Source organism: Vombatus ursinus, unplaced genomic scaffold (genome assembly GCF_900497805.2).
Source record: "Vombatus ursinus unplaced genomic scaffold, bare-nosed wombat genome assembly UNPS02014861.1, whole genome shotgun sequence".
NCBI lineage: Eukaryota > Metazoa > Chordata > Mammalia > Diprotodontia > Vombatidae > Vombatus > Vombatus ursinus.
Genome location: NW_020954639.1, coordinates 9,861,833 through 9,886,305, shown reverse-complemented (window position 1 = coordinate 9,886,305; position 24,473 = coordinate 9,861,833). Strand labels below are relative to the sequence as shown.

The 24,473-nt window shown below is 36.8% G+C and overlaps 1 protein-coding gene across 5 annotated transcripts in view; it reads right to left on the bottom strand.

The window, feature by feature from the left end:
* EPC1 (enhancer of polycomb homolog 1) overlaps positions 1–24,473 on the bottom strand; it is a 105,427-nt gene that overhangs the window by 21,869 nt on the left and 59,085 nt on the right. For 4 of the 5 annotated variants that reach the window (XM_027841537.1, XM_027841534.1, XM_027841535.1 and 1 more), the window contains exons 2-6: positions 10,529–10,688; positions 4,193–4,338; positions 3,887–4,093; positions 3,377–3,525; positions 2,414–2,573 (exon numbers count right to left, since the gene is read on the bottom strand). In XM_027841537.1, coding sequence (XP_027697338.1) covers positions 2,414–2,573; positions 3,377–3,525; positions 3,887–4,093; positions 4,193–4,338; positions 10,529–10,688 — 822 coding nt within the window. Of the gene's footprint in view, positions 1–2,413; positions 2,574–3,376; positions 3,526–3,886; positions 4,094–4,192; positions 4,339–10,528; positions 10,689–15,655; positions 15,711–24,473 lie in introns of those variants that run through there. The other variant, XM_027841538.1, reaches the window with a different exon arrangement.

Genomic DNA, 24,473 nt, shown 5'->3' with positions numbered 1-24,473 from the left:
ACATAGAGAGAAATAAGTTGTATTCAGCATAACAGGCTAGACAATAATTCAATAAATATTCAGTAAATGTAGTCAAAATGAGAAGGAAAGCAGAAAATTGGGGGGGGTTATAGATAGTTTTTCAGATAAAGGTCTCATATATCAAATCTATAGAGAATTCTGTCAGATCTGTAAGAAAATGAATCACTCCCCAATTGAAAAATAGCCAAAGGATATGAACAGACAGTTTTTCAATGAAGAAATCAGAATAACATGCAGTCATATAAAAAATGTTCTAAATAATTACTGATTAAAGAGTTATTAAACAGTGTATAACAACCACTATTTCAAGGCAATACCACTATTCCAAGGTGATTAGGGAAAAAAGAAAAGAAACTATAGGTTCTAAAATGTTTATAGCAGCTCTCTTTGTGGTGGCAAAGAACTGGAAATTGAGGGGATGCCCATAAGTTGTGGCATATGACTGTGATATAAAGAAATGATGAGCTGGTTGATTTCAGAAAAACATGGAAATACTTGCATGAAATAAGGAAGAGAGAAATGAGCAGAACCAAGAGAATGTTATATACAGTAACAGCAATACCATTTGAAGAACAATCATGAATGGCCAAGTTATTTTGAGCATTATAAAATTCAAATTAACTATAAAGGACTTATGAAGAAAGATGCTATCCACCTCCAGAGAAAGAACTGATAAAACAGAAGTATGGATAGTATGGTTTTATACACACACACACACACACACACACACACACACACACACACACACACACCTGTGTCAAATGGCGACCTTCTCTAGTGTGAGGTGGGGATGGAAAAATTTTTTTATTAAGTTGCTATTATGTGTAGAATACTAACTCTAGGTGGGGACATATAAAGTTGAAGTAAGACAGTTCCCGCATTCAGAGTTCACTGTCTAGAAAGGTAAGTCACAAACACAAATAATACAAAATAGGCTTTAGGGAGATCTGAGAAAACTGCTACGTGACGTACAAGGACAGACAAAAGTCATGACCAACTACTGGAGATCAGAGAAGACTAGGAGGAGGTAGCATTTGAGTTGGGCTTCAAAGGATTGATGGGAATTCACAAAGGAAGCACTGAGTAGGCCTATTCAATGAGTTAACTGGAAAGGGAAGCTAATGTTATGTTGTAAAGGGCTTTGAATGCTAGGCTGAGTGTGAATTTTATTTGGTAGGCTACAGGGAAACATTTAAGGATTGGAGGCAGCAGAACAATACAGATAGACACGTTAAGAAAGTTAATTCTAGAAGCAACAGGAAAGATAGTAGAGACAAAGGAAATAGTGCTGGGAAGATCTATTAGAAGACTATTGCAATAGACCAAGTTAGACAGTCACGTTGTATAAGGGTAATGTAATGTAAAGAGACAGACAAACATGGATGCAAAAGACATGGCAACAGAATCAACATGGCTTAGGAACAAACTGGCTATAAGAGGTGATTGTGACAAAAGAATCAAAGATAACACCCAAACTTACACATGGAAGACTGGCTGACAACACTAGCAGATACAGTCAGAAAGAATAAATTTAAGGAGGAAAAGCTAATAAAGTGGATGCTGGACGTGTAGAGTTTAAAATTGGGGTCTCAAAGCAACTGGAGATGACATCTCTGAAGTGTGAAAGAGAGGTCAGGGCTTTAGAGAAAGAAGTAATTTCTACAGTCATACTTAAGCCTGTGGCCCTGAATGAGGCAGGCAAAGGAACAAGTGTGTAGAGGAGTACTGATTTCCTATCAGTTCTACCATTTTGCTTTCCAAGTACAATTTAAAGGCTTGGTCTTACTCCATGAAGTCTTATGTATGTAGTTTGAAGCATAATTAATTGAGATGTAATTTTATATGTTATGAGTAAGTAAAGCAAGTCTTGTTAGCAATATCTTGACTTAAATTAGGAAGAATCTGAAGCACAGTATTTTCTATAGACAGTTCACATTTCTGAAACAGGGCACAGTGAGAGCCTTCAATCTGACAACAATAAGAGCTTAAAGATAAAGGGTGCACCATTAAAATGATAAAATCATGAAAAGCATACATAAAATGAACATGATTTTATTTTAAAAAATGAAAGAATACTAGACGTGGGAACCCGTTTTAACTCAACTCAATATCTGAATGTATACTGAAAAACAAGATAGTGTGACCTACTAGGTAAAGAGGATAGTAGAATATAAGCTCTTTGAGGGTAGGTAGCATTTTGATTTTGTCTTAATATCCTCAGTATTTGCTTCAATGCCTTGCTTATAGCAGGTCCTTAATAAATTGTCAAAATGTCAGTTGAATAATGCCTCTGTCCTCAAGGAGTTTACATTCTAACAGGGATGAATGAGGCACGCATAAAAATAAATAAATAGAACAACTTGGAAGAGCAAATAAAGGCACATGGAGTTACCTTGTTAACTTTAAATTCCTTAACATCCATCGCTTCCTGATGTTTAAATTGATTGCTATTACCAATAGGAATGATGGGGATGGCGTAAGTAGGTTTCATTGGTTGCCTTTGTGCCATAACCTCAGTCATGATCTCTCCATTGTAGTCGCCCAAATTATACCTGAAATGATCAAAAAAAGACATATTTCTGAAGGTTTATTTCATAAATACTTGAGTTGATAATCACTTTACAAATGATTGGGGTACAACTTCAAAGAATAGCTACATATCATAGATAACAATTAGAAATGAAGAATACTTTAGAAATCATATCAACTCGCACCTTTGTTTTATAGATAAACAGGTTCAATTAAGTTTATGGCAGAATCAAGCCTCAAAACAAAGTTCTGAATTCTGAATACTAGGTCCAGTGATGTTTTCCTCACACCATGCTGTCATGATGTCAATTTAAAGCTAAGCAAAAGTTAGCCAATAAACTGTTAATAAGTTATTAGAATCACTTAAAGATTAAAAGCAACTCTCAATTATTCACCAGCTAATTACCAGGCTTCGGAATTTACTCAGTTCTTTTGCCTTTTTTTCCTTCCTCTTACTTGGCTATTTTATAATTTAACAATATCTATCCTTCAAAAAGAGATAGATATGAGAGGGAAGTACAGGTTCAAATCAATTAAACCTGCAAGTGTAGTGAAAATTTGATGGGAAGATTAAAACTGATAACTAAAGTTGAATTAAACACAGTGAAATCTTTATATGCAGTCAAATTTTAAGTGTAAGACCACAGGTTCCAAAACAAAGAGGAAAACAGAGTGTACTTTAATTTCCTTGAATTGGCCACTCTGGAAATACAGATGAATATATTAACAAATACATAAATGTACAAATTAACATTTAAGGTGATAGTTAAATGAGTTAATGGATAATTACTCGTTAAGTAATTTAGATGACAAAACAATACTTTACCTTTTCTCCATAATTTCCAGTGTTAAATGTAATAGTTCCCTCTTACTTTTTTCTCTTCTTTTTATCATTTCTAGAATAGTAACAGCCCGACTCAGATCTCTACGCAATTTAAGCATTTTTTCATATGAAGCTTCATCATTTTTACGATTCTGTAAATATGAAACTGTGTGTTAGTTTCAGTCAGTTGTAAATGATTTTATCCCAGGAAAAAAAAAAAGGAGTAGTAGTAGTTTACTTTAAAAAATACATATTGGAACTGAATAAATTTTTATACTTGTAAATGTAAAAGGGCCAGGGAAATAACCTATTACATAACTCTTACATAGATTAAAGTAAAAAAATATATCCACAGTCTTGACAGAATAAAGCAAGACTTTGCTTTAATTCTGTAGAAAGTCACTTCTAAATAACTACAGTAAAAGTTAAACACAAAATAAGAAATAAACACTGTAGTTCAGACTTGCAGTAATAATTTTTTCTCTTAACAAAGATGCTGCCAAACTGACTTACTTTTCGAGTCTGCATTTTTTCAGTACGCCTTCGGAAAGCCACATAAGGATCATTTGTGCTGGAGCCATCCCTCTTCTCTTGTTTTACTGTTGGGATAAGAGATAGACCTCGACAGTTTTTCCTCTTCCTAATCCAGTATTCGTATACTTCTTTAATCAATTCATCATCTTCTTTCAGCAGTAGCTTGGCCTCCTGCAGACTGACTGGCTAAATGTAAAATCCACAGTGTCATTTTTATATGTGCATACATCTATGCATATGTTGATTGTACTTACATTTTAAACTGAATCTGCAATACAGCCGTACCTGTTGGCCACTGCCTTTTTCTAGCCGGTCAATCATCTCTTCAAACTGCAAAGGAGAGATGTCCATTTTCTTCTTCAGCTTATTCACAAAGGCTTCATCTTCAGAATCCAAATCATAATCAGGCTGCTCAGCATCCAAACTAAAAGCTAACAGCATAATGAAAATCTCACATGACCATTCATTTACTCCTTCAACAACAATAAAACTACGTAAGCATGTGGAGAGAAATCTCAAAACTAAGATCTCACTTACATTCTGTTTTGGAAACCACGGAAAATCTAGACAACACATCAATATGCTTTCAATTTTAAAGCATTTAAAGCATAAAGTTACTTATCTTTTACGGTATAGGTTTTATATTATATCTTTAATACAGGTAAGACTAATGAAAGAAAAAGTCTGCAGACATGACCTTTACAAAAACCAAAAAAGAAACAGGACTTACAATGCAAATAAACGTTGTTACTGTTCAGATGTTTTTCAGTCCTGTACAACTCTTTGTGACCCCACTTGGGGTTTTTTCTGGCAAAGATAATACAGTGGTTTGCCATTTCTTTCTCCAGCTCAGATTATGGAGGAGGAAACTGAGGCCAACAGAGTTAAGTGATTTGCCCAGGGTCATACAGCTATAAGTGTCTGAGGTTTGATCTGAACTCAGGCCTTCCTGACTCCAAGGCCAGTTCTCTATCTACTATCCCACATAGCTGACCCATAAAAATAGGTGGTCTATTTTAAAAAAAAAAACTCTTATTTTACTAAAAGGGCTTCTGCTCAAAGTCTTAAAAAATAAATGTTGTAGAATATTTAGCTATTTGTTTATAGGTTATACTATCTCAGAAAGAATAGAGAGCAAAAACAGGAAGTCACTGCAAATTGAAGATCAAGAAATACAAAAATTTTAAATGTAAGCCAGTAAGAGGCAGTATGGAAAATGGAGTGGGTCCTAGCTGGGTGACCTTGGGCAATCATTCAACTTCTTAGTGCCATAAGCCACTTTATAACTGTCAATTACACAGCAGGTGCTAATCTCTAGAGACAGTTTTTTCCTGGGAGCCCCTCATTATGCCAATGAGTTTGAAGTTAGAATATCTGTTTTCCTGTGATCACAAAGCCAGAAGAAACCTTAGAGAGCTAGTGCAACCTGATTAAAGAAGAGAAAAGAGGCCTAGAGAGGTTTTAATAAAAGACATCCTCTGATTAAAAACACAGCAATCACACAATATTTGTGTTAGTATTAGTGAATTAGTAAACTGAATAAATGAAAATTAAGATAATTTCCTTTTTATGGCACCATCTCAGTTGTAAAGCAGCCCCTGGCACTGGTTTTCTCCTGTACTGATCACACTACACTCACTATTAACTTGTACATGAGGCTGGTAGAAAACAAAACAAGACACCCTGAAAAAACCTTAACTTCTCATCTACTGGCTACACAACCTAGAGTTTCAAATGGGTAGGGATTGGATAGGGCAAGGTCCTGTTACATCTATTTAAAAAAAAACTTTATCACTAATTATTACTACTAATTCATATTCTAGTTTGGTGTGAGCCTCTGGAAAATCACTGGAAAATCTTTAAAGTGCTTCCTTAAAAAAAAGAAAATCAATGCATAAATCACAGCATATAAATAAACCTGTATTATTAACTAAAAAAAAAACCCCAAAAAACAAAAACCAAGCAGATCCTTGTTTTAGCCTCTGACCTGAGTTCATCCTCCATCATCAACTGTCTATTAAATATTTACATCTGGATGCCCCAAAGGCATGTCAAACTCCAAATGTCCAAAACATTATTTTTACCACAAAAAGAATTCTCATCCTTCTTCCAAAGGTCCCTAAAAATTTCTGTTAAGAGTAAAAATCATCCTTCTAGTCTAGATACTCTGGAGTCAGTCTCCACTCCTGAACCCCCTTATCTAATCAGTAGCTAAGCCTTTTCAAGTCTACCAACATCTTTTGCACCCATCCCGTTCTCTGTACTCACATGGCCACTACTTTTGTTCAGGCCCCCAACCTCTCTTACCCGAACTATGCAATAGGCTTCCTAATTGGTCACCTTGCCTCAAGTTTCTCTCCTTTCCAACTTACCTTCTACTCAACCGCAAGTGAAATGATTCTCCCAAAGCATGTGTGACCAAGTCACAACTCCCTTACTCAAACTCCACTAGTTCCCTATTAACTCTAGGAATACTAAAAACTACTCTCTCTTTGGTCTTAAAGTCCTTCACAATTTGGCTCCTATCTACCTTTCCAGCCTTATTAAAACATCAACCCCCTTCACATACTCTGATCCAAACTGGCCTTCCTGCTGTTTCTCACGCATAAAACTATATTTATGTCTGTACATTTGCACAAACAGGCTTAAAGCTTTCTCACTTTTGCTTCTTAGAATCTGTAGTTTTTCTCATAGTTCAGTTCAAGCATCATTTTCTATTTGTGATCTTTCTTGATCCTCCAATCTGATAGTAAAGATTCTGTTATACCTTCCTCATCAATTTGCTATTCTATTTCCCATGGGAATTAATTTCTCACATACAGATCTATATCTGGTGTATTTATATGTGCATGTGTCTCCTTGCATTTATGGGTAAGTTACTTCAGAACACACTGTATCATTTTGTCTTCATATCCCAAATGAATAGTAGGGCCGCCCCTAGAACATAGTAAGTGTTTAATAAATGGCGAGTTTCCATGTGGCACTCTTCCATTTCAAAAGGCTAAAAAAAAAAATCTCATTCTCAAATAATGAGCCATAAAGGTCATCAATCAAATCTCATTCTACTTTGGGGGAAAATGTGACTATTTTTATGCATCCTGTCAAAAAACAACCTTGGGTATTTATTTTAAGGCAAGATGTCTGTCTCATAAACACCAAATGTATTTAAACTTAGCGAAACTTTGTAGGTTCAAATACATTTTCTTAATTTCTATTATTGTAGGATCTGATACTACTTCCACAAATCTAATAACCAATGGTTTCCTTTTAAATCACTGCCAAGGCTAAAGGGCAACTCTGGGCACAGGTGAGAGAACAGACACACGGAATAAAGATCATTTCGTCAAGTCTCAGAAACCAGACTGGATTGAAAAGGGGAGGGGAGGGAAAGAGGAAACAGGAGGAAAGACTGAATTCTTTATTTTTATTTGTGATCTAGAGAAATCATTCTTTTAAAAAAAATGTCATTTACTTGTCTATTTCTCTCACAGGCAACATCCCTATACATTTCTCAAAGGAAAAATCAAAAAGAATGTTTTCCCTAAATACTTTCTTTACTCTCCCCTTTCTTCTTGATAAAAAGAGCTACTATGGCTGCCAGAAGAAATTCCTTTCTGGATTTAACAATCAAGTTCAAACTGGACATGAGCCAATAAAGGTAAGAAAAGCAAAAAGCAGCCCAGAACTGTGAGGCTGGGGGAGCAGGAGCAATTTGTTGGAGAAGATAGATTAAGGGTGCGCACTGAAGGGTTTGCCTTAGCAAGGAAAAGGGCCACCTCTTCATGAGATGAGGTAGGTATTTGAGAGATTTGGGAGGACCAGAAAAGAAGAAAAGGAGTTCTCAGACGATGGTTTCTGGTAAGAAAAGACAAGGTTCTTATCTGAAAGGGTGGAGTCAAGGAGGGCTAATGGGAAGCTGGAGGAGGGATAAAAAGCACAAAGAAGTTTGGAACAAGCTGTGGTGGGGAGTGGTATACAAAAAGATTTTGTATACAAAAAGAGTTGTAAAAGGACTGTCTTCAAGAGTTTTTGCCCAGCTGATATTATTTAATCTAAATTTGTTAGAAATGCCTTCAGCATGGTTATGTGAGTTTCAGTGAAGGCGGCAGCAAGGTGAGAGTAATCCAAAGATGAGGTCTGAAAAGGCACGACTGATGATAGGACCAGGAGATAAAGGATTAGTTAAACTTTGTGGAGGTGAAAATGACATCACCACAAAATGTCAAAGGAGAGGAAGTGTAGCTAGTGCAAGGATGATGGCTTGATAAAGAACAGAGGGGCAGAAGTGGTCAGATGCAACGGTAGAGATGGGGGGCAACTAGGTGAGGCAATGGGGCTCAAGTGCTGGGCCTGGAGTGAGGAAGACTCATCTTCCTGAGTTCAAGTCTGGCCTCAGACACTTACTGGCTGTGTGACCTGGCAATCTAATTAACCACTCTATAGTCTTTGCCAAGAAAACCCCAAATGGGGTCATGAAGAGTCAGACATGACTGAACAACAAAAAGAGGTAGAGAAGGTTAGGGGAAAAAACAGAATGACACAAGATTATAATCAGATAAAGGAATTTCAGAGTTCATAAACATGGAACTGGAACATCTGTGAGTGAAGGCAAGATCTTCAATCCTTGTACACAAAAATCTGTAAGGTATAATTTGAAAAGTGATATACAAGAGGTATAAGCAGAAGTTCTGTGAAAGCATCAGAGTTGGGCCTTAATAAGGGTAGGCTATGAATAAGCAAAGACTGGTAGGGAGGTAATATCAGGCAGAAGGAGTATGAACAGCCAAGGGGAAAAAGGAAGGTTACTGCAGTATCTGGAAAATGGCTAGTAGTCCAATTTGAGGGCAGCATATTTTGAAGACCACTGAGAGGTAAGGCTGGAATGAGGCTGGGTACATACTATAAGAAGATCTTAAAGCTAAGCTACAAGTTTGAGCTTTATTCTGTAAGAAACGGGAAATCACTATAGGTTGAGTACACAACCATTCTTACACACCCTTTACTAATTAGAAAAATTAGTCTATTATTATCTTATGAGGAAAATAAGAGGTTAAGTAACTATTCTGTATGGGAGGCAGAATTCAAATCAGCTCTCCACTCACTTTTAAGTCCACTACTCTTTCCATTACACGGCATTGTCTTTCCATTGAAGACTTGGATCTGCTTGTTTGAAAACTGTACTTAAGAAAGAGTTAAAAATCTGGTTGTGGGTGTAGAGTGACTAAAGGTTGGAAAGACTACTGCAACAGTCCACAAGAGAGACTAAGATAACTGGAGCTTGGGTGCTGGCAGTGGGAATGAAAAGACGTGAATGACTACATGAAACTTAACAGACATGGTATAAAACAAGGCAAGGGATTGTGTGTGGGAGCAGAAAGAGGAGCCAGAAACAATGAACAATCTGAAAGCCTACTTCAAGCTAAGATGGGAAAAAGGGAACTGGGAGATTGATCTACCTGGGGTGTTTGTTCATAAGGTTTTGGAAGCACATGAACTTTTCTGATTAGATCACATCCTACAGATGCCCAATGGACCAAAAAGGTTTTCCAACATATTAAAGTGATATGTTAAAATAAATACCTAATATAACAAATGGCAGGAAATTTTTTTTTTGCAAACAGTTTTCCAACCTTTTCAAAAAAAGAATGAGGACAGTACCAAATTATATAAATTCAGTAGCTCCTCCATTTCCATTTTCCCCAATATACACAACTTTCCAAAAGCAAGGTGCCCCAAAACATGTAGTTTGCTCCCAAACATGCTGTTTAGGTGTTCCATGTTTCCAAAGAAATGTTCAGACTATGTAGAGACAGTATAACTCCAATTTAAACCACCACAGGAAATTATTCACTATCAAATGTAGACTAGCTAAAGGAGTATTTATTTCAAATGTCAGAGACTATTTATTAGCATTTGAAAAAAGTCTAACATCACCATTACTCCAAATTTCTTTTTTTGTTAGTTTATTAAGATTTCTCTAGTATAAATTCAGATCAAGAAACATACCTTTTTTACTCCATTAATATGATTAATTTATTATTCAGAAGAGAGATTTTGATCTTAATTACCAAGCAGCCTAAAACTATGATTAACTGTAACCAGAAATTCAGTGTGGTTAACATTTCTTTCATTAAAATCACTTTAAATGGGCAGCTAGGTGGCACGTGGATAGAGCTCTGGCCTTGGAGTCAGGAGGATCTGAGTTCAAGTCAGGCCTCAGATACTTGATACTAGCTGTGTGACTCTGGGCAAGTCAGTTAACCCTGACTGCCTCACCTTGCCCCCCCCCCAAAAAATCACTTTAAGTCACCATTGTTAATGAGTATCCTGTTCAATGTGGGAAAATGGCTTTAGAACTCAAAACTAATTGTGTGCTAACCTTGATGGTCAAATATTTTAGCATTTACATAGTTGTAGGAATAATCATCAACAAAAACACTTTCATATATGAAAAAATCCCCAATGACTTCAGAGAATCAACATTTCCTCTCCTAATTATCAATTCAATGCCAGAAGTGAACAAAGCATTAAAAAACAACAAAAAGGGACAAAACCAGAACAGCAGTAAGTGAAGATGTTTTGCAGAAAGTTTTTAGAAATTATAACAAAATAACTACTTACGCTGTATGTGAATTAGCTGCTTTGGCATCTTAAATTCCCCAGGATATATAGATTCATAGTAAGCAATATTACTCTCTGCCTCTGGGACGGGAATAACCATATTATCCCTCTTCTCGCCATATACCTGCTGTGCTGAAATAGCCCGCTGGAGATGATGTTCCTAAAAACAAAGGTAGAAAACAAACATAAAGCATATTTTAACAGAACATACCAAAAGTCTGAAATTCTGCTATTGTTTTAAATAGAGCTAGAATGTCAAAGTCAGCACAAAATGTTATAGCACAGAAAAATGGATCTCAAAATTGAATAGTCAACTTTTGAATACCTATTGGGATTGCCCACATTGTAGCTCATGTGGATTAGGTAGATAGGGAAGATGACTTGCTTGTCAAGCTTGTTAATACCTAAAATTTGTCAAGGTTTGATGACCCAAGGCATGCACAGTCTTTACTATAGATTCCTGTTGCTAACATTACTTAACTGGCACCAGATTTTATTTCTACCTACCACATTAACAGGGAAGCCCTAAAGAATCAAATCATTTTCCTTATACTAGATAATGTTTGGGAAGAGGGCAGTTCTATTTCATATCAGAATCAGAAATGACTGTTCAGAATGGGAAATGGGGAAGGGAGGAGAAAATTGAGAACAACAAACCAGGGGAACAGGAAAGGCTTCCCACAGGAGGTTGGGACCTAAACAGAGCCATGAAGGAAGCTAAGAATTCTAAGTAGAGGGAAAGTACTATATTCTACCAATAGGGGGTGGGAGCAGAAAACAAGGCCAGCCTAGATAGAAGCACGAGAGCAGATGAGAAGTTATGAAATGTTAGGAAATACCATCAATTTTTATATAGAGGGATTTCTGCTTTGAATTGCAAGCCAGACTTAAAAGGTAAAATAATGATTCCAAACCAAAATAAATAAGACTATTCTTCAAGAATAGGATCAGAAGAGAAAATTCATTTATTAGATACAGATTCCAACCATACATAAGAATTGGGTCATCTGTGTGCTTCATTCAATACCTATCTAACTCATTCTATTAAACATCATACAATCTCCTAAGTTATTGTTGAGGTTTGGGAAAACTAGACGTGCTAATAAGTTATTAACTCCAAGTTGTTAAATTTAATTCTAAGTAAGATGAAATTGGTCTACAGGCATTCATTTAGTGTAATACTCAATGAATACTCAATATTTTGAACGTGAACCCAATGTAAATAAAGACTAATTTTCAACAAATGTACCTCAGAAACAAGGAAGAAGCTAACTTATGTTAAGTCAGAAGTTGAAAAATACTTCAACCTGGAAAGACTTGCATGGGCTGATGCAAAGTGAAATGTACTGTGTACAAAGTAACAGCAATATTGTAAGATGATCAGCTGTGAATGACTTAGCTATTCTCAGAAACACAATGATACAACTCTGAAGGACTTAGGATGAAAAATCAACCTCAGAGAAAAAAATGGTGTCTGAATACAAACTGAGGCATACTTTTTTAAGCTTTATTTTTCTTGAGTTTTTTTTGGTCTATTTTTTCCTTCTCAACATGATTATTATGGATATGTTTTGCATGACTACACATGTATAAACTATATCAAATTGCTTGCCTTCTCCATGAGGTGGAGTGGGAAAAGAGAAAGGGAAAGAATTTGGAACTCAAAAGTTTTTAAAACGAATATTAAAAATTGTTTTTGCATGAAACTGGGGAAAAATAAAATGCTAAATTAAAATAAATAAATATGAGATTTATGCAGTTTGACATTGAGGCTCTTAGAGACAGCTGGCACTGGAAGTCAGAAGTTGTTGTTCAGTCATTTTCATAACCCCATTTGGGGTTTTCTTGGCAAAGTGGAGGGGTTTGTTAATTCCTTCTCTCTTAATCACCTATCACTTAATACTGATGAGGAAATTGAGGCAAACAGAGTTAAGTAATTTGCCCAGCGTCGTAAGTGGCTGAGACCAGACCTTCCTGACTCCAGGTCTGGCACTTTATCTACTGTGCCACTAAGCTAAAATCCCATCTCTGATAAATACTGGTGTGTGGCCCTGGGCAAATGGTGTCAAAATAAATTAGAAACAGGGTCAACTAAATAGTACAATAGGGTCACATAATGCCTTAGTTTTAAAATGTAATATTATCTATGTATTTTTATTTTATTAAAGACTTCTCACTCACAGTTTACTCTGGTTTGGCCTCCTCAGGAGCCCTAGGTTTTGACATCTCTGCTCTCAGCAACTATCTACGATTATGAATTGCAGAGAAGGTGCCACCCTGCACTGGCAAAGGGAGTTTCCTTATCAAGGAATGTTCTACACTAATGAACTCACAGATCCAGTCCCTATCTCTAATATCAAGATAACAACAAAGAAAATTTCACTTCTGTATTACAGAGACAAAACAATTTAAATGACTCCATAACATTCCAGTTAACAAATTCAAACACACTGCAATTTACCAGGCTGGAAACAAAACAGGACTTTAACACTCATCATAATTACACAAAATACATCCTAAATAGGACATTAATATTTCTTCATGCAGGGTTGTATTAGCAAGGATGATTATAAAAGACATAGTAAAAAATTGTATTTCTTTTGCAGTTTTAACTTTGAAAGGTCATATACACTAACAGGTTAATAAGCTCCATCACTCTGTTATACTTCATATACAGCCTTTTTATTCTTTGTATTTCCTTTCTTCTTCTTTTGAAATTGATTCCTTTCTTATTGTCTGTACCCACCCCACCCTCATCCTCTTCTATTGATCATTCACCCTGTTTAATCAGGCACCAGATGGCATAATGATGAGCACAGGGCCTGAAGTCAGGAGGACTTGACTCAAAACTCTAGCTACATAAATGCTAGCTATTATTACTATATTATTATCAGTCATCTATTTCTACTTAAACTAAATAATTTTCTCCCTTCCATCTAAACATTTCCTTTTCTTCCAAACCCACACATCTATGCTTAGCTACCCACCATCTTCCATTCACCCCCAAATTTTCTCCCATCCAACAAAGCTTCACTCTTTTTGTTCATTTCATAACCCTGTCTTAAAAGCAATTTTTCCTTTTTATATTTCTATCTTACCTATGACACTCATTTGTTCTCAATTCAACAAACCTTATATCATTTGTAAAGCACGTTGCAGCCCAAGAAAGAAAAAGGCATAGCCCCTGTTTTTAGGGGTTTATAATCTAATGTGAGAATGTAATATATACATACACAAGTAGAATGCAGGTGGAATGTAATTAGAGGCATAGATGAGATACAATATCCTCTGACGAAAATTTGAAGAAGGGAAGATCGATTTCAACTGGCTTGGGGGTGGGGGTGGGGTGGGGTGGGGTGGGTGGAGAGATACTAAAAGGAGCCAAAATGCAGAGATGGGGAGGTTGAGAGCACTTCAGAGGCAGGGAAGGAAACCTGAGTAAATACTCAAAGCCAAAGGAGATCAGGGAACTAAAACTAGTTCTGTCTGGAATGCAAAGTACATAAGGGAGTTAGAGTGAAACAAGACTTGAAGTCTGTGGTGGACCTTTTAAATACTAGGCTAAGGAACAATTTTATAGGCAATAGGGGAGACAGTGAAAGACAAGTGAATGAAAATGCACAGATAAATGAACGAAAATGCATTTATTAAAACAATTACTTTGTGCCAAGTACTGGACTAAGCAATGGGATACAAAAAGAGAAAGATGACATTCAACTGCAAGAAGCTCACATTCCAATAGTGGAAGACAATATACATTAGAGAGTTCTGCCACAGGCTGGATGGAAAGGCCTGGAGACGCCAAGGATGTAACTGCATTCAAACCTGGGCATTAGAAAATATTATTTAGGCAGCTAGATGTCTAAAGGAGAGTTTGAAGTGGCAAGAATCGAAGCACCTCTGAGGAGTGAAGAATGCCTTAACAAGAATGGTAGCTGCTGTGAATAAGGAGCAGGAGACAGAGGCAAAACGTGAGTGTACAGCAGACCCCCTCCCCCCATCTCCATCCCCACCCTCTTTTAAAATAGAATTGAGAAATATTTAACAAAATAAAAATACCATGGAACACAGATAATGTTAACATGTGGTTTTCTAAATCAATATACAGTTTAGTGGGCCTGTTTCTATATGAGTTCAATTCCACAAGTGAAGAGGTAGATTAGCCATGCTTTGGCAATTGATTTTAGGTGGGAAGTGAGGAAGAACGAAGAATGATTAAGTTTGGGGCCTAGATGACTATAGGATGGTGGTCCTATGAACAGAAATAGCTAAATTTGGTGAATATGTTTTTGGAGAGGATGACAGTACAGTTTTGAATGTGCTGAGTTTCATGTTCTATCACTACAGTTTAGCGAAGAAGTTCACAAAGTGGTTGGAAATATGGGACTTAGGTTCAGGGGTTAGATGAAGATTAATATAGAGATTTTGGCATCATCTTAATAGGTGACAATTAAACCTTCGGGAGTAGAAGAAAGAGCATGTAGTAAAAGAGGTATTTAAGGCTAGAGAGTACGTGTAAGCACAAAGACCAGCTGTATAAAAAGGGGAAGAGACTGAAGATGTAAGAAAGAGCGAGGGAATGAATTGTTCAGATCAAAGGACCTAGAGATGGAAAGGGACAAAATCAAGGCCACAATAAAATCTTTAAAATCTTATAAAGGGCTGATTCTGAGGCTGATGTGAAGCCAGAGATCATAGGCAGATTTTGAAGTGCTGAGGAGAAATGAAAGAACTCAAGACAGATAACAACAATATTATTAGCAAATACAAGGCAAGAAAAGTAAGCAAGGGCAAAATTTGGGGCTTTAAGAGAAAATTGGTCTGGATCACCTGCTGTAGAGATCAAAGAATCTCAGAGATGGAAACAACTTCAGAAGACATGTAGTTAAACATGTTCCTGAAGAATCCTTTGCAATATCTCTAACAAGTGATCATCCAAAACCTCTGCTTGAATATCTCAAAGACATGTCATGCCCCAAAGCAGGACATTCCACTTTTGGAGCTAATCCTCAGAAAGGTGTTTTTTTGTTTATTTTTTTTTGCATTAAGCCTGAATCTGTCCTTACACAATTTCCTCTCATTCTTACTACTTCTTCTGTCCCTCCGGGCCAAAGAGCATCAGTTTACCAGTCTGTTCTTCTTCCACTTGACAACTTTTCAAATATCTGAAGACAGTTATCATATAGGTCATCTCTTCTCAAGGTTAAGCATCTCCATTTCCTACTGCTGAGTTTCATATGGCATGAGTTCACAGTTCTTCATCATCTTCTATGTTCTCCAGCCTGTCAATATCCTTCCTAAAATGTGGTACCTATAAATGAGCATGTTGAGAATCTATCATAAATAAAACTTTAAAATGAAGTGTAGCCATGAAGGCCCAGTTGAAGTCAGGTAACAGAGCATGAATTTCTAGTGGACTTAGTTAGGATGTCTTCATGAATTCCTCCAGAAGTGCTTAGTCTATCAGGAATAGGAGTGTCAAAGGCGGGTGGTGGAAGTGATCCAGACAATTATTAGGGCTGGGTAAAGGACAAAGGGATAAGAAACTTGAAACTAGAGAAGAAAGCCTTGTTGAAATGGCTGTATGGCTATAAAAGTTCAATCAAAACAAGGATAAGTTGGGAGGATATGGAGATTCTGATGAACCAGAAGTCATTGTTGTTAGTCCTTCGTTATCAGAGAGAATCAATGACATCAGCAGGAGGATGTCTTGCCTTGCCAGTGAATAGGATTTAAGTGAGGCAGAGCTGTGCAGTCATTAGCCTTACTCTCTCCTCCACAGTCATGAGAGTCCAGTGGCAAGACATAGGTCAAGATGACCGGATGCAGTGGGAGACCGTGGCCTTTTTAAGCTAAGGTCTGGCAAACTGGGCCATCCTTTACCTCAATTCTTACCTACCCTTTAACTATCGAATGGGCATTGCCTCAGACAAACTGAGTACTGAGAAAGACCTTAGCTTAAAAAGGCCATGGGCTCCCACTGCATCCGGGGCCATTACTGGTCATCTTGACCTATGTCTTGCCACTAGGATCTCATGACCCTGATATGACTCTGGAGGAGAGGGTGAGGATGACAACTCCGCACAGCTCTGCCTCACTTAAATCTAATTCACTTGCAATCAAGACATCACCCTGTTGCTGTCACTGGTCCTCTCTGAGAATGAAGAATGAAACAAGAACAACCAGGAAGTCACAACGATAAGAAAGAACAAGTTCAGGAGCTAGAGATCATGAGACATAGTTTGGGTCATTTATACAAATAATGAAACACCAAGAATGATGGCAGGTGTTGGGATGAAAAGGACTGTAAGTTGAGTGCTAAAGACACTGAGGAAGATAGGAGAAAGTCCTAGAGGTTGGTAGATGATCAAAATAAGAATGTGGAAAAGTGACAACTGATGGCACAAACTTCAAAGTCAGCCTGGTTGTTGAGTGAAAATGGCTAAGCATAAGTGTAGAAATAGCACTTGATATAGAACAAAGATTATACCTTGTTTTAGGACCCTATGATTAGTGCATGAATGAATGAATGAATGAAATGTTTATTAAGAAGTTACTATATGCAAAGCCTTGTGCCAAGAAGCTGAGGATAGTAATAGAAAAGACTGTTACTGCTTTCAAGGAGCTCGTGGTCTAATGGGGAGGTAACAAATATGGAAGATTTCAGCTGCAAATCTCACGATCCTTAGGGTGCAGTGGAAAAGCAGATTTTAATGCCTCTTCTTTAATGTCATTTCCACTGAAAAAATGAACCAGTTTCTGATAGTGGATGATTTGAGAGTGCCAAGGCCTTTGGTGGCAAGAACTTTCTTTTCTGGATCATCATTAGCCATGGCTGCAGCAAGTGCAGGAGAAGCTGCCAGGCTGTGTCTACACAGGTGTTGCTTCCCTGGGTGATGGCTGGGGTACCAGGTAAGGTGGGAAGTATGGCTAATCCTAAGGCTCAGAGTCCTCAAGGGCTATTCTCATCAACATCTGAGGGGACATGGTGGTCAAGGGCACAGTGGTGGTTTGATGTGCCTGACAGATGCTGACTCTTGCCCTTCCCTCAGGGTGCCCTGCTACTTTTGTTAGGCTAGCTTGCCGGCCGTGTGGCAGTTGAAGGGGATGGCTGTGAGGGCTGTGCTTGTAGCATGACCAACAGACTACAAAATACTGCCACTCCTAGGGCTCTTGTGCCTATTATGAGAAGTAGCAGCTAATATTGAAGAAGGCAAGAGATGCAGTAAAAGCCAGGTTTCAATCAGTGCCATGACTAAAAGGGATAAAGGGGGTATTTGTTAACAACAGAGAGGGAGAAGGATGGACACTGCCCCCCCCCCGTTTTTTTTGGTGAGCTCAGTGGAAGGGGAAATTACAGGAAGAAATATAGCTGAAGTAGATAAAGAGAGAGTATGAAGGTAGCTTGGAAAATAGATTTTCAGATGATGGCCCTGAATGACAAGGATTATGGATGTGTTTATTAGATACCAACAAGGGCTAATATTAAATATGTGAAGACTTGTAGGAAAAAAATCAGTCCCAAAGTTTTAATTAGAACAGTGGTGAACTAGAATCTTCCTAGATTTCGTCTCCCCTCTTACTCCTTCAGATGTGATTGTAGCAGAGAGAGGTTCTATGTTTTGTTCCCTTTACTTCAATTGGCATTTTGTGTCTAAGAGAATAAATGAACATGAAAGACTTTTGGTCACTGATGGATGTAAGTTAAACAGTCACCTCTAAGTATATATCATGTATAGAGTACAGCATGAGGCATGTTAGATCTGATTAACAGAGAACCTACCCGAATATTGCCAAGAGAGTAATGAGGGCAAGAGTTGGTTAGGAAAAGGAACAAATTTGGGTAACTCAGTAGAAAATCTATCTTTCAACACTAATTCCATAGGACTGATGATGAGGTATGCTACCCACCGCCTGATAGTGGGGAAATCAACTCAGGTGTCAGAATGGCCATACGTTTTTTGGACACAGCCAATGTGGGAATTTTTTTTATTTTCTCAACTATGGAGGATAGTGGTGGGGGTGGTGTGTGCAGAGGGAGGGCAGAGGAGGGAAAAGGAGGTCAGAGAATGGAGTTACCAAAAATATAAAAGAAAAGATCACAAATATGTTTTTGTAGAACAGAAGTCAGAAGGAATGTCAGAAGAAATAAAAGATAGGCAGAAACAGTTTTTAAAGTAACATGCTGAATTTATTAACTACTTTTAAAAACCTCTCTTCTATTTTACTTATAAAGTGCTCACTTAGTTGATGTTTTTGTTATGTTCAAAATCTTTTAAAATGAAAAAAAGAATCTATCTCCAATTAGTAAATGGCATCACATATTGACTGTTGGTAACTGTTTTAAGTGTCTCAACTGTCAGTGTATTCAAAAAGAAATGGCTCACGACCTTCTAAATAAACAGTTAAATTCTACCACTAAATGAAAAGAGGACCAATGTTATTTATTTCTCTTGCTACAGGATCAAATAATAAAGATTTACATTGAGTAAAAGCATTTTGGTTCATGAATGGGCCTAACCATCAAAATTCCTCATGCAAAGAGCTATTCAGGTTTGTAGTGATTTTTGCACAAAGATCTAATTATGACTCACTTGATCCTGAAACTTAATTTTAAAGAAAAAACGGTCTATTTTCCCAACAATTCTAATTAAGCCTTGTTTTGTTATTATATAATTACATTAATGCAGTTTTAACCTCCATATATGCAAAAGATGAGTGAGTATTGGTGGATATGACCTGCCTTTTGTGTTTCTGAAGCCAGGCCCTTCCAGTGCACCCTACAGCAAGAGGTTAGAGTTGAGGTCTTCTTTGGTTACTCTCTCTGCTTGAAAATTGTAAGTGTCAATCCATCAAAATACAAATGAATGACACCGCACAGATTTAAGTTCTAGGCATAAATGTAGCTTGCAATATACTGAAATAAAAGATTATATCCTTTAAATGGAATACTCATGTTGAAAGTTTAATTAGTTGGGGAAGCATGGCAATAGGAAGGCAAAGGCCATCAACATTTCATAGTTTTGGTATGTAGAATGAGAAAGAGAATGACTACTTTTTCCATTCTTTCCTCCCATTATATTCTGTTATGAAATTACTGCAGTGGTGTATTTAATTTATTTTATGTCAAATTAGCTAGGAATGATTTCCTCCTAGTATTATTTGAAACCTAATCAACATTACATGTTTTCATCCCATTATTTTTTCTTAAGTGTGTAACATTTGTAAAAAATTTCATCTACTAGTCAAAACTGCTCATCTTTGATACACTACCTAAGAAATAATTAGCAACTATTTCCATACACTGGACCCATTTGAGTAAGATCATTTAACAGGGATTGGCTATCTATGGCACATGTCCATGTACTAAGTGATTTTGTACAGCATGATCTCATGTAAAACCGTTCAAAAAGTATTCTGACTTTGGCATCTTCTTCCTTCTCTGATATGAGCAGCCCTTTTTTCCCTCTTAGTAGTCACCACCCCAGGATATTTTCTTTAGCCTCACTCCCAATAACCTAATCTTTGTCCCCATTACCATTCAGAGGTATCTGGTCAACTCACCCCTAACTTCTGTTAGCGTTTAATAAGTGACAAAGGCATTTTCAAGAGTACATACATTTTTAAAAGAGATCCTCAGATGAAGGGGGGGAAAGCCTTTAAAAAAAAAATGAAGCCATCATGGTGAAATGACAGGTAATAGGGTTTGTACAAGATGCCTATTCATAAAACCAGTCTTTGATACAGCAGTCAGAATTGTAGAGAAGATAAACAGCTACATGTTTCAGGGGGAAAAAAGCATTCATCATTCACTTCTCTCCTCAATCTATGTATTTTGAGAGCTGGGCCCTGACTAACTCGTGCAAACAGCCAGGCCAACTTACAGCAGCAGCTTCCTGAGGCATGACCTACAGGAGGCTGCTAGCCATTTCCACCATAAAGACTTGTCACACAACCTCTGAAGAGGTTGCCAGTCCCTGGATTAAAATCCTTCATATCAAATTTAATATCAAATTTAATGTTTAATATCAAATATTAAGGACCTGTGTGTTCAACATTGTGCTAAGCCCCGTGAAGCAGATACAAAAAAAAAATCTGATAAACACAGATCTTGTTTTCAATGTGCTTGTCATTGTGGTTTTGCCAGTATCTATGCCACAAAAAAAAAAAACCAAAACCAAAACCAAAAAACCTTAACGGGGTCACAATGAGTTGGACATGACTTAAGTGATTGAACAACAAAGCTGTAACCTTGGGGCAGTCACTCAGTCTCTCATGGTTTTTTCCCATGTTAAACTAGATGAGGATGGTTTATACTAAGGCCTCTCCCAGCTCTAAATCTATGAAGCAATGATCTAGTTGCAAAGATGTATGCACACACACATATAAATAAATTGAAAAACAGAAAAAGACTACATACAAATCAAGAGCTTGTGTGGTGGCAACTCTCAATGCTATTCTCTTCAGAAGCAATAAAGATCAGTCTTGACTCAAGTCATCAGGAAAGGCTTCTTGAAGTAGAAGTGTTTCAACTTGGGCTTCCCAGAGGACTCAGGACTATTTTGTTTGTCTTTGTGTCCCTAGGACTAGAACCCTGCTTGACACTAAATTTTTTTTTTGTTGTTGTTGTTATTTGTTTTGGTGCTTTTTTAGGAAAGTGTCAGATTTGGGTTGATAATAAAGGATTTACTTTCAAAACCTACTTATAAATGCTTTACATCTGTTCATTTTAATAAATGAAGTATACCCTAGGCAAAGCCATAGAAACAGGAATAAACTAACATATGTATAGCAGACATTAAAAAGCTAAGTCTAAATGAAACAGAGGTTTTGTTAGGTGAGGTAAGGCTGACAGATAAGTTGGAACCCAGTGGACAAACTAAAATACAAAGCTGAGGAATTTGGACTTAACTGGGGTTAAACTAGGGAACTCTTGTTTTAAAAAATTAATCTGCAAGTGTTATGAGAGAATATAGAGGCATAAGGTAATAGTGAAGCTTCTCATAATAGGGAAAACTGGAAAAGTTGGAGCCAATGAATATCTTTGAGGAGTAAGACGGGAAGAAATGATAAGCTCACTTTCCATTTATCTTTTATATACTTCTGTTTATATAAGATCATCATTCCAGAGTTTAAAGTGACTTTAAAGACCCTGTAGTTCAATCCTCTCCTTGTACAGATGAGGAAACTGAGGCTGAGAGATTAAGCAACTTGCCCAAGGTCACAGAAATAGTAAGTAGCAAAGCTGGATTTTGATCCCAGGGCCAATGCTCTTCTCATAATAACAGGCTACCTAAATGTTACATATCTCTCAGAAGACGATAAGCTCTTTGTGGGCAAGAGCCATTTGTTATTTTTTTCCTTCGTATTCTCAGCAACTAGCACAATACCTTGGTACATGGTAGGTATTTAATAAATAAATACATTTTCATCTGAAGCATCTGGCTTTGAAGTGTGTATAGATAGCCTATAAAACATCTGGAAATAAGGAATTTGATCTGAGGGCTAGTGTTGTAGATGTCATGAATAGAGATGATAGCTGAAAGCAAAAAGAGTACCTTCAAAGGAATACAGAGGAAGAGCAGATAGCCAAGGACAGAGTCTTGCAGAATGGATACCACAGTTAAAAGATGAGAAAAAAGAAAAAGGATCTCATGAATCCAAGTTAGAGACTGGGAAGTCAGAAAACTATGTCATAGGAGACAAGGAATTTCTAATTAGTATCAAGCCTAGCAAAGAATTCTGACCATTATGACCACTCATAAAAGTTAAGGGACAAGGCAGTGAGGAAATAGCAACCTGTTCAAAGAGTTTGCTTCAGACACTAGCCTATTGGGTATCATAATTACCACAATCATCAAGTCACCTAAGAATGAAAGATGAAAAGAAACTAAAAGTTTTAACTTAGAAAAAAAAATGGGACAAGTTTCATTCATTCCACAAATATTTATTGAACCTCATGCCTAAATTGACATGGTTAATATGAATACACATACAGTTTGGTGGTAATAATTTGATGATCTGCACTATTCAGTGAACAAAAGCCCTAAAATACATCATTAATAAGTCACAGAAAATTTTTTTTCATGTTTAACAGTTTTGTCACGTATTGAAGATAACTTTACCCCATCTGTTATTGTTTATAAGTGATTTTTTCCCTAATTATTATTGTTTTCTAATATAATTATACAGATACTTCAACTGGCAAATCTTCTGAAAACAAAGCCCCTTTAACAAAGGATATTCCTGGGACACAAGTGGTGATAAAATGATTAAGGAAGTATGAGAATAGGAGAACTTCTTCTTCCCTGGTCATCTCCACATCTAACTGTGTCCTGATTGTCACCCAATGAAGAACATTCACTTCCAGCTACAGCAGACAGGTTCAGCCTGATCTTCAAGGGTCTCTTCATATTTAGGTCACCAGAGGAACATATCCTTTAGCAGGTGGCTTAATTTGCTACTACCCGAGTCAACGCCATACTTCCAGCTAAGCCAACACCTCTGCCTATGCAGAGGAGGTAGACTACAGTAAAAATTTCATTCTAGTACTTAACAAGCATACTTATGGATTACTTATGGAGAGCTTACTATGACATAAAACACCGTGCTACTTGTAATACATAGGTACAGTCGTATTGTTTTTACCTTATTAGATGAATGTCAAGATAAATGTTAAACATTAAAATTCCTATTAAAAAAGACTATTTCATATAGTCTAAAAGATATAAAATTATTTCATTTAGTATTAAATGATATTTTAGTCCCATTCACTTATTCCCCTCCTCCCCCATCTGATATTTTGCAAATATCCTAAAGGGTCTATGACTTCTACCTCTGGTAAGTTTCTGATAGCAATGTATGTGACTGCTATACACACTCTTCATTAACAGAGGCATTAATGTATAGCATTTATTTTATTGTGTATAATATACAAAAATCAGTACACGAGAATAAGAGTAAGTTCAAGTATATCTTCCACTTTCCTATTACATCTCTGAATACCTTCCTTCTACCAATCTTTTTATTTTATTTTATATTTGGTGAGGCAATTGGGGTTAAGTGACTTGTCCAGGGTCACACAGCTACTAAGCATCAAGTGTCCTGATGCCAGATTTCTCCTAACTCCAGGGCCAGTGCTCTATCCACTGTTCCACCTAGCTGCCCTTCCTTCTACCAATCTTAATAAAAGAATCTTCCTCAGCGTAACTCCTGTTAGTACACTGTCACTGTCAAGAACAGCAATGCAGGATTTCTGAAGGAATTCAGAATAGTAATCTTCCCCACTTTTTATAACAAATTCAGGCAATACTATCACCCAGAGAGTTAAGTCACTGTTAGTTTGGAAAAAGAATTAGACAACAGCACTGTAGGAGTGGGGGGGAGGGGGAGGAAACAAGTCTCTGGCAAAGTAAAGTGTCTTCTGATCTTTTTATGAATACTGATGTTGCTTTTTTCTGAGATCAAAAATTTTTAAATCATAACCTCTTCCAGTTAAGTCTAGATTAGTGTGTGTGTAAGTGTGTGTGTCTAAATATGTGTATGTGGGGGAAGAGAGGTTGGTAGAAGATTTCACAAAGCCCAAATGCTACATCTAGTACAATTTCAGAATTTCAAATATAATATAGTAATAGTTTAATGATTATCTTAACTATTTCAGTTTTCTCATGCTAAAAGATATGATTAGAGTGCTCTCTTATAAAGATGATGCTAGCCCAAAATGTTTAAAAAAAAAAGTATGCTTCCTCAATGCCTAATAACAAAAAATTTATTATAGGGTGTTCCAAAAGTCGCTGTATTAACAAATTGACTATAAACATCCATGTCAGAATTTAAAGAAGCACTAGTTTCATTTCCACAAACCGAAGGCAAATATACAGTTTTAAGAACAAGGAAATGAAATATATTAGCCTCTTCAGGTATTTTTTTACTTTACAAAGACAAT